At 45.4% G+C, this 12,405-nt stretch overlaps 1 protein-coding gene across 2 annotated transcripts in view; it reads right to left on the bottom strand.

The window, feature by feature from the left end:
• Positions 1 to 385: 385 nt before the first annotated feature.
• LOC310769442 (kazrin-like) overlaps positions 386 to 12,405 on the bottom strand; it is a 219,015-nt gene continuing 206,995 nt past the window's right edge. For both annotated transcript variants that reach the window (XM_083628825.1, XM_083628824.1), the window contains exon 8: positions 386 to 11,376. In XM_083628825.1, coding sequence (XP_083484951.1) covers positions 11,209 to 11,376 — 168 coding nt within the window. In that variant the 3' untranslated portion in view covers positions 386 to 11,208. The remainder of the gene's footprint in view (positions 11,377 to 12,405) is intronic.

The raw sequence follows: 12,405 nt of genomic DNA, 5'->3' as shown, positions 1-12,405 counted from the left end.
AGCTTCCATTGTGCGCTGAAGTTGTCAACTCTTCGACACCAGAGATCCATATTTTTGGAGCCCACACTATTCCTCTGATTGGGAAATATTTTCACTGATTTTAATCTTACATTTTTATATTGCTGTAACCCATCCTGGGAACTTAGGGTGAAAAGTAGTGGTAGTGGTAGTGGTAGTGGTAGTGGTAGTGGTAGTAGTAATAATAATAATAATAATAATAATAATAATAATAATAATAATAATTAATTTGATTGCCCCACACACTTTGCACAGCAAAAATATCCACAGAAATGAAACCCTCTTCTTTCATCTTCTCAGCTCTTCCATCAGTCTTGGCTCTAATATCCAAAGAGTAGCAAACAATCATGTCACATATAACAGAACGTACTTTAAAATAAGCTTTATTTAGTTGTTGTGTATTTTTTTTTTTAATATTTTCATATCTGCATCCATGCCTTCAAGGAATTGTTTCTCCCCACACATGTTGGGGGAGGGAAGAAAAGAAAGTTAAATCTAATGTTACCCATAGTTCAGAAGCTATTTTATGGTAGTAGTTCTCTTTTAAATAAATCACCTTCTTAGTTTTGCTTTTAAAATAATTATTTCCTAATTTACAAAACAAAACCGAAAAAGGGGGGAGTTTTTTGTTTTAAAGAGAGAAAACAAGAAAGCTGAAATGGAAAAAAGAAGAAGAAATGTCTAAATATATTCCAGAAGTTTTGCTGTTTGGATTTTTTAACTCTGATTAAAAGGGAAGGTGGGGGAAGGGATGGGGGTGGGGAGGGAAGGAATGTGTAGCATATTGCAAAGAAGTGACCCACAGTGAAATGTTCTGCCTCTTGTTTACTTGAGGCTAATGGGAACTTCCTTCTGAAATATAAACAGCAGCTTTGGAGAGGCAATTTTTGTCAGGATTGTGGCAGGGGTTGAGAAAGGGTTAAATTCCACTTGCTCACCCCCCTGGCTTCCCTGCAACTGCAATTTTACATAACAAAGGACATGCATGTAGCCATTAACATAATATCTAGTTGAGCTGTAAGATACCCCTTGCTCATACCAACATTGGCTGGCAGGGTCCATTTCCGCTTTCCCCAGGTAGCAGAACCTTCATGCAGTCCTCCTTGCAATCTTAAGACAAGGTGCCTCCATTCCAAAAAGATGGGATTCTCAAAAGCCAGCCCAGCACCAGAGAATCCATTGCCTTCCACTATGAAGAGTGGCAAAAGGCATTTGTTAAGCTTGCAACATGATGGGTTGGGTTAGCTGCCTATTAACTGGAAAATCAAAGTCTTGGGGACAGGGAAGAGATGGGGTGGCTTTTGAAAGCACCTCCCAAAGCTTTTTTTTTTTGCCTGAGGTGTAATTCCTACTAAGAGCCCGGGCGAAAGGCAGATCTACCCCTGCCACTATCCCTCCCCCCTCCCCCTGGATTTAGAAAAAATCTGGGTTGATGACACTGTCAAAAAAATATGATTTGGTTGCAGAAATGCTCGATTGAAGGAAGCAATGGCCCATTTGTAACACCTGTGAGGTCTTGCTGGTGCAGAGGGGAGTTGGAAATCGCTGTGTTCTGGGACAGAGAGAAGCGGAGGCTTTTTTTATGTCAACAAAACGGGTCTGAGGCAGTTAACAGCTCCAGAGTTCCTGTGTATGTGCTGGAACCAAGGAGACATAAAAATGACAAACCAAAGCATGTTTGCATATCTTCTTTACTTGCCTTGCACCATTTTATTCTGCTTCAGCTCATACGGGAGGAGCGTAGAGGCCTAGCACATCTCTTCCAACCCTTCTGAGATTCTATCAGCCGTTGTTGCACACTTTCGAGATTATTTCCATAACCATAAGGTCTAGAAACTTGGACAAGGATAAGGGAACAGAGGTACCTATGTCTGCAGTAATGGTCACAGGCCAGAACTAAACTGTACACAGCTCCTTGGGAGGGGAGGAACTCCTGAACGAATCAGATAAAAATACTTAAGCCCAGTGCAGGATCTCCTCATGTATTAATTGTTCTTAAAACAGACTCCCCTCTGCTGACAGCGCGTTTGACTTGGCGTCAGGAATGTCTCCATCTTCTAAAGCAGGGGATGAAAGACCACAGGGCTGCAGCCCCTTGTTAGAACTTGGATTCTCACATGACATTTTCAAGGCAAATGTGTCTCCTCCTGAGAGTCACTCCCAAGCTTGGCTAAAATGACTCCACTGTGTAACTAGGGGAAACTTTATTGCCAGAGATGTGCTCCTTGCATGGGGGTGTGTGTGGAGCGTGTGCCCGTGGCAATGCTGAGCTGCAGGGGGCAAGGAGATAGCGAGATATGACCCAAAGTCCATAAGGAAACCAATCTCGTGCTATGAATTGAGTGCCCTGAATTGAGCGCCATGTCCCCAGAGCCATTTTTCTCCAGAGGAGAAAATGAACCAAGCTTCTCGGCACGCACAGATCAACAAGGAGCCACAACGTGCTTAAGTTTCCATGCCCTGAGAGTTGCACCCAAGGCAGTCACATGGCTGAGTGTCCTCACTATAGCACCCTGGATGGAAGGGAGTCTGGGGGATGCAATCCAAAGGACATTGCTTGCTGGAAATCTACACACCCCAGGGGTGTTGCTGTTCTGGTGTCCAGGCAGCGAAGGATGAATGAAGGCCTTGCTGGGGTGTTTCCTGGGTCCTATGTTTGCGAGGCAGTGAGGCATGGCCCAGGAGCCTGTGGATGGGGTTTGGGGGCAGCTCAGAGAGGGAGGGGATCAAGCTCTGTTATCCTCCTGATATTTTCTGCTGTGTAATGTGGCTTTTTTTGGGGGGGGGCCCCAAACCTCTTAATTTTTAAAGAAGAGTTGTTTTTAATTTAAAAAAGCTTGGTTGGATCAATAAATTCTGAACTGAGAGTAGAGGGGGGGCTGTCTGTCACTCCTAAGCAGGCGGAGGTCATGGGGGAGATCTATGTTAAAAAGAGGTCTTACTACGATATTTGACACTGGCTACTGCCCAGGCAAAGTGCAAGTAGATAAATAGGTACCGCTTTGGCGGGAAGGTAAATGGCGTTTCAGTGCACTGCTCTGGTTTGCCAGAAGCGGCTTAGTCATGCTAGCCACATGACCCGGAAAAACTGTCTGCGGACAAACACCAGCTCCCTCGGCCTGTAAAGCGAGATGAGAGCCGCAACCCCAGTCGTCTGTGACTGGACTTAACTGCCAGGGGCCCTTTACCTTTTTTTTTTTTTACTGCCCAGGGAAATTCAAAGCTTGACTTGGAAGCTTCTGTAGCCCTACCAGGTCAAGGGGGACCAATGAACTGCCTAGGTGGGTGAAGACACTCTGTAGCCCAGGAGGACACCACAGTCCAGGGGACTTTCAAATACTTCACCCCAAGGGGAGGCAGAGTCTAAATTGAAAGATTCCAGGCTCAGCTGTTCCTGTGTGGATTTCAACATCCCTGGCCAGCAAGTTTCTAAAAATAAATATTAATAGGAATTTTGAATCAATATTTTGTATTGGCCACCAACAGTAGTTTCACCCACTTAGCTCCCTACCATATTTGCCAGCTCTTAGGTGTAGGCCACAATCTGCCCCCCTCTGTTGAAGAGCCCTTTGCCTGTGTCCCAGCTCATGTAGGAGGGAGCAACAGAGATCCCGAGAAATTTGGAACAGAGGGCCTAATGGAGACCTTAAGCCCATGGTGGGGTACCTTCAGCCTACAGGGCTAATCAGGCCTGTTGGGACTCATTTGGTCCACAAAGTGATGTTTGGCCAAGCCCACATGCCCCAAATTTGATGGTGAAGGAGTGTCTAGGCCAAAGAGGGTTTGGAGGCACTTGCAAAAGCCTTGGGCGTTGTACTCTGCAAGCGACCATCTGTTGGTGTGTGGCTCTTTGCAAACTCTGCCAATCAGCTGGTTGTCTGCTTGGGCTTTTGGCACCATTGTCAGGCCATTAGGCCACTGAGAAATGAGGGATCTGCCAGGCAGATCCAGTTCTCTACCCTGCAGCTCACTTGCACCCTTAAATGGGCACCATGCTGATGAGCTACTGCTATTTCAGGGTCCGCAGATCTTCCTTTGCACCTTCTCCAATCCTGTTTTTATGCCTGCAAAGAAATGGTTGTTTAGCACCAACAGTGCAGCAGCTGCTGCAGAGGCCAAAAAGCAGGGCAGTTAGTTTTCTCATCTTGTTACTGACACGGAACGTGTATGTTTGGAACCCTGTTTCTTATTTCTAAATATTCCACAGTGCTAGGCATGTTTAGCTGTCAGTTTGTTTGAATCCTATCCTCCGCATTGCAAATTTGCACCTGATTATTTGATAAACCCTGCAAAAAAGTGATAATTGCAACCTCGTGCTTGTGTCAAGATCTTTTGTGTGGGTGTTGAGACCTGTGCGTGTGTGGTTTCAATGATGTAAATATACACACCTGTGGACTGACAAATCTCTGCCAAAAAGCAAATCTGATACAATTGTTTGTATAGGGGTATCTGGTTCTATTTGTGTAGGGGTATCTGGTTCTATTTGTGTGGTGTTCAAGCAATATGCCAGAGCACATGCGCCCATCACTAAAACACTGCACAAAACACCTTATGCAATCATGTACGCGATCACAACTGCACCACTTTTTGGGCAGTGATTTATCAATGCACACAGGAATGTTGGAAGCTTTCTTATACCACTAGGCCATATTTATTAGTACTCTTTATACTGACTGGAAGTGGCTCTCCAGGATTTCAGCCATGGGTGTCTCTTAGCCCTACTTGCAGATGCCAAGGACTGAACTGGGGACTTTCAGTTTGCAAAGCAGATGCTGTACCACTGAGCTATAGCCCCTCCACCATATGCTCATTGGTACTGTAGAAGTAAATAAGGTGAAGAAACTTGGGTGCCCTTGAAAAAATGCCAGGGGAAAACACACACCAAACAAACTCTGCTTCTCATTTAACACTAAACCATGGCTTAATAACCAATAGTTATTAGCGCTAGGTGCAAGCCCAGTTCAGAAGTTTCACTATGGTTTGTTTGTTGTTGGCAAGCTAAGAATGAAAACCATGGTTTGTTTTCATTATTAATTTAAAAAATATATACTGCTCAGCACAGTAAAATAATAATAATCCCTAAGCAGTTTGCAAAAATAAGAGTTCAGTGATAAAAATGCAAAAATTCAACAAAATTACATAAAAACTGGGATAAAAACACAACTGTGTATCATAAATAAAACTGAGCCCTGAGCAAAAATCAAGGGCTATATCAAACTAGGTTTTACTATGAGTAAACCCGATGAAATGAATGGACCTAAGTTAGCCATGCCCATTAATTTCAATGCATGCAATCTGACCTGGACTCGCATAAGATGCAGCCCCCAAAATGTAAAAGAGAGAGTCCTGGGAAACCTGAGTAATGACACATGCTTTAAAGAGGCACCTGAAGATCTTCACAATCTCTGCCTTGTGCTTTATGCAAAGAGGGAGCAACCCAGAAAGTAACTGCTGTTGTCAAGAAAGTCCGGTCCTGTGCTATTGCCAATGGACAATCAGCTGGTTGTGGAATGACCAGCAAGCAGGAGTTGAGTATAAGAGCCTGTGGTTCTCAGCAATGGGCATTCAAAGACACACTGCTTCTGGGAGTTGGGAGCAGAGCCACTATGGCTGGAAGCTACGAAGAAGCTGACCCTCCATGAATTTGTCTAATCCTTTTTTTAAAAAGCCATCCAAATTGTTGACCATCATTGCCTCTGGTGGTAGTGAGTTCCATAGTTTATCTATGAGCTGTCTGAAGAAGTGCTTTCTTTGGCTGCCCTGAATATTCCAGCACTTGGCTTCCCTGGATGCCCAAAAGTTCCAGTATTATGAGACAGCGGGGGGAAACTTTCTCTATCCACTTTCCCTGTATCATGCACACTTCTATCCTGTCACTTCTTGGTCATCCTTTCCTGAAACTAACCCTCCCCCCAAATGTTATAACCCTTGATCTGTTTTGTTTGCCCTTTTGTGAAAGCTTTCACCTCGTTTTGAGGTGAGGTGCACAGAGTATTTCAAGTGTGGCTTCACCATAGATTTATCTAAAGGCATCATGATATGGGCAGTTTTGTTTTTGATTCCTTTCCTAATGACCTCTCGCATGGAATTCACTTTTTTTGCAGCTGCCGCACACTGGGTCAATACCTTCATCTGGCTATCCCCTAAGACTCCAAGGTCTCGTTCCTGGTCAGTCACTACCAGTTCAGACCCTATGAGTGGATATGTGAAATTTAGGGTTTTTCGCCCCAACCTGACACTTGCTTACTTTGAACTGCATTTACTGCCCATTGCCCCTAGGAAAATGAGACAAATGGCTCCTTCTGTCTCAACTGCAGGATTACAAAATTTGGTCCAGAGTTCTCCCAATTCTGCCAGAGGATCTGGAAGGGCTAATGATCAATTGACCAAGGAAATACGATCAAGTTCAGAAGTGCCATGGTTTCTGGACCAGCAGTCCTTGGATGTAAAGTCATCAAGCAATAGTAACTCTGAGAAGGAGGTGGATCCCTAATCCTTCCTGGCTATATCTGCTGGCAACGCAGTCCACACACCAGCCCCTGAAACTCAAGGAGGTACTTTTCCCACAGGATTCTAATCAGTAGTGGTCAGATTCCTTGGAGGCTCAAGAATACCCAGGCGACTTTCCCTAAAGGAGTACTCGAAATGCCAAACCCCACTGCTAAGAAGCCAGCAGTTGTCTTGAACAGCACTAGTCCTTTAACTGGCCATCAGCAACACTCCAAGGGTTGGACTTTTCCCATAACTTCAGTTCAGACTACAAAGCCCTGGCAGTTGCTTCAGGCTAGTGCTGAGACAACATGATCTCCCTGTCTCAGCTGCAGGGTTGCTATCCGTGGTCCTGAATGCCAGCTACAGAACTCTGCACAGCATCTCTGCCCTTGATCAGGGTCCTGGCCTTGTCTCAGCACCAAGGCAGTTCCAGATCCCTGGGCCTATGCTTCTTCACCTTGCTTGGGTTTCCTCTTGTTGGTGGAAACTGAGCTGGTGGGTGGAGAGAAGAAACCAAAACTACATTCCCAGTAGTTGTGTCAATGGGCCAAGCCAGTGTTTTCAACTGTGTGAAGCAGCGATAGATTTTTGTTGACATAAAATATCACCTTAGACAATGGGCCATTGCTTGCTTCCATACCTTGGTCCTACAGAAGCAACTTCAAGTCCATTTTTCACTTGCCTTTTCTCGCTGAAGTCTCCTTGACATTTGAAATCCAAGGAAGACGCTGGCCATTTTGTGGCTGAATTATAGTTCACTCATTTTTGATCTGAATGCACATTCAGAACATCAGTGTGTGAAATCCCTGATCTTGCCTGCGGGATGGGGACAAATGACAATGTCAAGCAAGGGGTTGAGACAGAGTTCAAAGCAGCTTTGGATGTTCTTGCAAGGCCTGAACTTCAGTCACTCACAATCCATGACAAACTATCTAGGGAAATAAGTAATAATATCGCATCACTGTGCTGCTCTGAGCAGCGGCAGCAGCTGATGTGAGTTAACCAGAAAGTGACCTGAACTGACAGAAATGCACATTTGGCATTTTGGTTGGGTGTTCCGGCAGAGAGTCAGGGAGAGGAGGGGGGGGGTGGTGGATGGAGGCAGGGAGAAGGAAAATGGGGGAAACTAACATTTGTTCTCTTGGCATCAAATCCATCATACTTCAGCTCTGCAAATTCAACTCCCAGAGAGCAGGGAAGTAGAAACAGCACCCGTCCAAAACCCCCACCCAACGTGGAAAAATATAAATTCCAATATTTATGTAATAATTTAGTTAGAATACATCTTCTGTATTGTGCAAATAAATTAAAAACTAAAACAATATAGGGAGAAAAAAGAGGGTTAAGGAATTATTCCAGATGAGTATGCATTAAAAAACAAAATAGAAAAATTAGGAAGATAAGCAAGAGCGAGCACTTTACATCCATATGATTTCCAGGTATTCTGGCCTGGAAGAGGTCATCTTACTGGGGTTTGGGGTCTTTTATTTTTGGAATTGGGGGTGGCTTTGCACCCAAAGCCCACTCCCCTTTGCACTCTGACCACAAGTAAGAATATGGTCACTTATGAACTGCAGCATAAATGTTTCGTTTGCCACAAGTCTGGCTCAGAAGCCCACTGTGGGCTGAAGGATCATGTCTGTCACATGCAAAAGAAAAGAAAGGTCCAGAGGGTATCTTTGCACAATCGCTCGCAGAAAAAGCTCACAGTGATGCTGTCCGTCTTTATAACCATTTTGCTTGTTACTTCCTCCTACAAATGCACCTCTGTGTGGTGGTTTTCAGTTACAGATAAAAAGGAAAGGACACAGTGTGGGGTATCCAACTATGTCCGCCTTAGAGTAGACCCACTGAAATTAATGAACATTGCCAGCTTAAGGCCATGAATTTGAATGGGTCAACCCTGAGGAGAACTTAGCTGGATATAACCCAGAGCTTTCACGCAAGCATTTTGTAGTAGTTGTGGTGGACCTAAGCAGATGCGTGAGATTAGCCCAGAACAACCAGAAATGCCTACATATTCTGCTAATTAGGGTTTCTAATTTCAGTTTCTAATTTTTCCAATCTTAAATTCAGTCCTCTATATTTCTATACCAGTTTGTGATTTTTTAAATAACCCCCTTCAATATATGCATTTTTAATTCAATTGTGCCTAATGTACACATGTTTACAAGCCATTTCCCCTAATAGAAAGCATTTTTGTATGCTATCTTCACCAACCTATGCCTTTCAATGCACATTTTACCCTGGTTAGTGCATTTTTGTATGCATTATTTGGCCAGAGAGCCACATTGCAAAATTCAGACAAGTGTGAATTTTGCAAAGCGGCTGGGCTTAGGTTCCCTACTGTTTCAGGAATTGTGAATTAGAGAAGTCTGTCTTTAAATGTGAATGAGACTGATTTTCTCCCTCAATCCTACAGATATGTCTATGTCAGGCATCCCCAACCTTTGACCCTCCAGATGTTTAGGACTACAATTCCCATCATCCCTGTCCACTTGTCCTGTTAGCTAGGTATCATGGGAGTTGTAGTCCCCAAACATCTGGAGGGCCACAGGTTGGGGATACCTGCTATTTAATCACAGTCCGTTTTAGAAAACAAACAGATACAGCATAGTTTACTTAGAAGTAAGCCCCACTGAGTTCAACAGGAAATATTCCCAGGAACAAGATGGCAGCCTTAACTTTCTCTCTCTCTCTCTTTCCCCCCTCTCCACTTAAGATTTGTTGGCTGAAATCCCCGCGACAGGGTGAGCTCCCGTTGCTCGGTCCCTGCTCCTGCCAACCTAGCAGTTCGAAAGCACGTCAAAGTGCAAGTAGATAAATAGGTACCGCTCTGGCGGGAAGGTAAACGGCGTTTCCGTGCACTGCTCTGGTTCGCCAGAAGCGGCTTAGCCATGATGGCCACATGACCTGGAAGCTGTACGCCAGCTCCCTAGGCCAATGAAGCGAGATGAGCGCTGCAACCCCAGAGTCGGCCATGACTGGACCCAATGGTCAGGGGTACCTTTACCTTTACCATCTCTTTGCTTTCACTGGAAGGCAGCAATGTCTGCAGTGAGCGACAGGATAGCACCTCTTCTTCCTGGTTTCCCTGATATCTTCACAACTAAAAGGACTAGAAACGTACATTTTAAAAACTAACACTGCACATTTAGGAAGTGGCAGGGTCTTGTTTTCAGCTGGAGCTCACTGGAGCTCAGCTGCAGCACCTCTCAGGTGGGCGCCATTGCGCCATTGGAGAATTTCATGGTGAGCTCCGGCACCTCTTTTTCTAGAAAAATAGCACTGGGACGCGTCCTCCAGTATTCTGAAAGTGGGGCTGGTCCTCACAGCCTCTCTTCCTATAGGTACAGCCCTGGTTTCACCACCTCAAGAGCGACATATTTATAAGAGGAGGCAACCTATTGCCGACAGGGACTCCTTGCCTCACGGTGAGATTTCTCTGGCGATACGATTGTGCAAGAGCAGGGATGGCCAACCTCTCCAGTCTTAGGGAACTCCATATGGCAGCACAGAAATTCCCTTTACCTTAGGGATGCCATTCAGTATAACACCTACTCAAAGCAGACCATGGAAATTAATGGACATGACTCTGTTAGGTCCCTTAATCTCAACAGGTCTCCTCTGAGTAGGGATACAACCCCTTGGCTTAAATTCAGTAGGAGGTTTCAAAAGTGATCAGAGCAGAGGGGACGCCATCCACATATCCAACCATTACAAGAATGGGAGGTGGTGTCTGCAGGCTGGACCAGAACCCTGGTGGGAGGGGTTTGGGATTCAATTCATCACCCCCACCTGCTTGCTGTGGACCCAATCCAAATCAGTGTCTGGCATCTCCTACTTGCATTGGAGCAGGACTGCAAGGAGAGCAAAAAGCTATTCCACACCAAGGTCTCAATCCAGACTGGGGGCCCCACACCTGCCATTTGCATTTTGGGAAAAAAGCTTTCATGCAACAGAGTGGTCTTCCTCTCCAGTCTAGCCCAACAAGCTTGACTTGGTGGCTGGATCTCTTGCCCATAAGACAAGGCTGTTGCCCATCCCTGCCGCAAACACACTTCTGAACTGCTGGCTCGCCATGAGATAGCGCGTCCGCCCCACGAGAACAGGACACACCATTTCTCCCTTTCGGCAGCCATCTTGGCAAAAACACACGAGACGCAGACGTCATCTCAGGGTGGGATGCAATAAAAAAGGGGGGAGGGGGAGGGGGGAGAGAACAGCTTTTTGGGGGACAGGAGACATTTACAAGCACACAGTGCACAATATTCCTCGTCGTTGTTGTTATTTACAGATACACAGCAGTCCTTCAAGTTTTTCAAGTTTCGTAAAAAAAAGGGGGAGGGGGGGACGAAGAGGAAAAAGAAGAGTAAAAAAGAAATGCGGGGAAAGCAGGGTCGGAGGAGGCGGGGGGCAGGGAGAAACAAAACAAATAAAAAAGAAAGCACACCCCAGAACAGAACCAGGGAAGGTCACACAACACGACTGGCATCGCTCCATAGACAACAGTTAATGGGGGGCGGGGCAGGGGGTTCACACAGGGGATCGCTGGGGGTTTATGTACAGCGGGTTACATTAGAGGCCACGGGCTCACGATCCGCTGGGTTCGGTTAGAGGCTTTTTTTTTTTGCTTGCGCACACAGACACTCCCACACACGCACGCACACCAGAAGCGGGAGCGGGAGAGGCAGGCCGTCACCAGTCGGCGTCCTCCTCGATATAGTAATCGGGGGCGGTACCATCGAAGAGCCCGGGGTCGAGCGATTTCCGTTGCTTCCCTCTGGCAAAGACGCGGGAGATGGATCCAAAGCCCATTTTCTCTTTCTTCTTTTTCCGTTTTTGGTCTTCGAGGTCCTCTAGAGACTGAGGAGGAAGGAGACGGCAGGTTTTTTCATGGAAAGCGTCACAGAATCATAGCGCTGAAAGGGACAGCCAAGGGTCATCCAGTCCAACCCCTCACAATGCCAGAATCCTTGCTAAAGAATCTCTGGCAGAGGACCATCCAACCTCTCCAAACCTCCAGTGAAGGAGAGGCTACCATCTCCTGAAAGAGATCGTTTAACTGTCAAACAGCTCCAACTGTCGGAAAGGTCTTCCTAATGTTTAGCTGGAATCACCTTTCTTGTAATTTGAAATCTATTGGTTTGGGTCGCACCCTCCGGGGCAGCAGAAAGCAAGCTTGCCAGTCAGAGATGGGCAACTCTGTTTATTTGGGTTTCTTATTTTCCTACTCTTACATTTGCTTCTCCATTTCTAAGTTGCTTAGTGAATTCCCCCCCAAGTATCCTAATGAAAATTCATCGCAAGTTTAATGAGAATTTCTTCTGATATACACATTTGCCTAATGCACACACATTGTTGCAATAAAAAAATCCTTTTAAAAATACTATTTTCAGCACTATATGCATTTTCATGCACATTTGACCCTGGCAAATGCATTTATGTACTCACTACTTGGCTGAAGAACTGCCAAGAAATATGAATTTCTAAGGATGGCCTTGCTTTGGTCCATACATTGTTTCAGGAACTACAACTTATGCAAGCTTGACTCTAAGTGAGACGAGAACTGATTTCCTCTACTACCCCTGACACTGATGGATAGGTGATAAGGAAAGGAGCTTCAGTCTAGAACCTTCTCATCGCACCTTGAGGTTGACAGTAGCAGATACATTGTTCAGTATATTGTTTACGGATCGGACCCTCTACAAATTAAGAAGATTGATGCACCTGGGTTCCCTGTAAACAATGTGGGTTGTATCCAACTTTATAGTATACCCGATGAAATCAATGGACACAGCTTAATTAATGGACATTTCCTCATTAATTTCAATGGGTCTACTCTGAGTAGGACTTACTTGGGTGGGTAAAGCCTCCTAGCAACCCACCTGCTCT

This window comes from Podarcis filfolensis (assembly GCF_964270895.1).
Source record: "Podarcis filfolensis genome assembly, chromosome: 8".
In the NCBI taxonomy this organism is placed as follows: Eukaryota; Metazoa; Chordata; class Lepidosauria; order Squamata; family Lacertidae; genus Podarcis; species Podarcis filfolensis.
The sequence above is the reverse complement of the archived record's forward strand: the minus strand, read 5'-3'. Positions and strand labels throughout refer to the sequence as shown.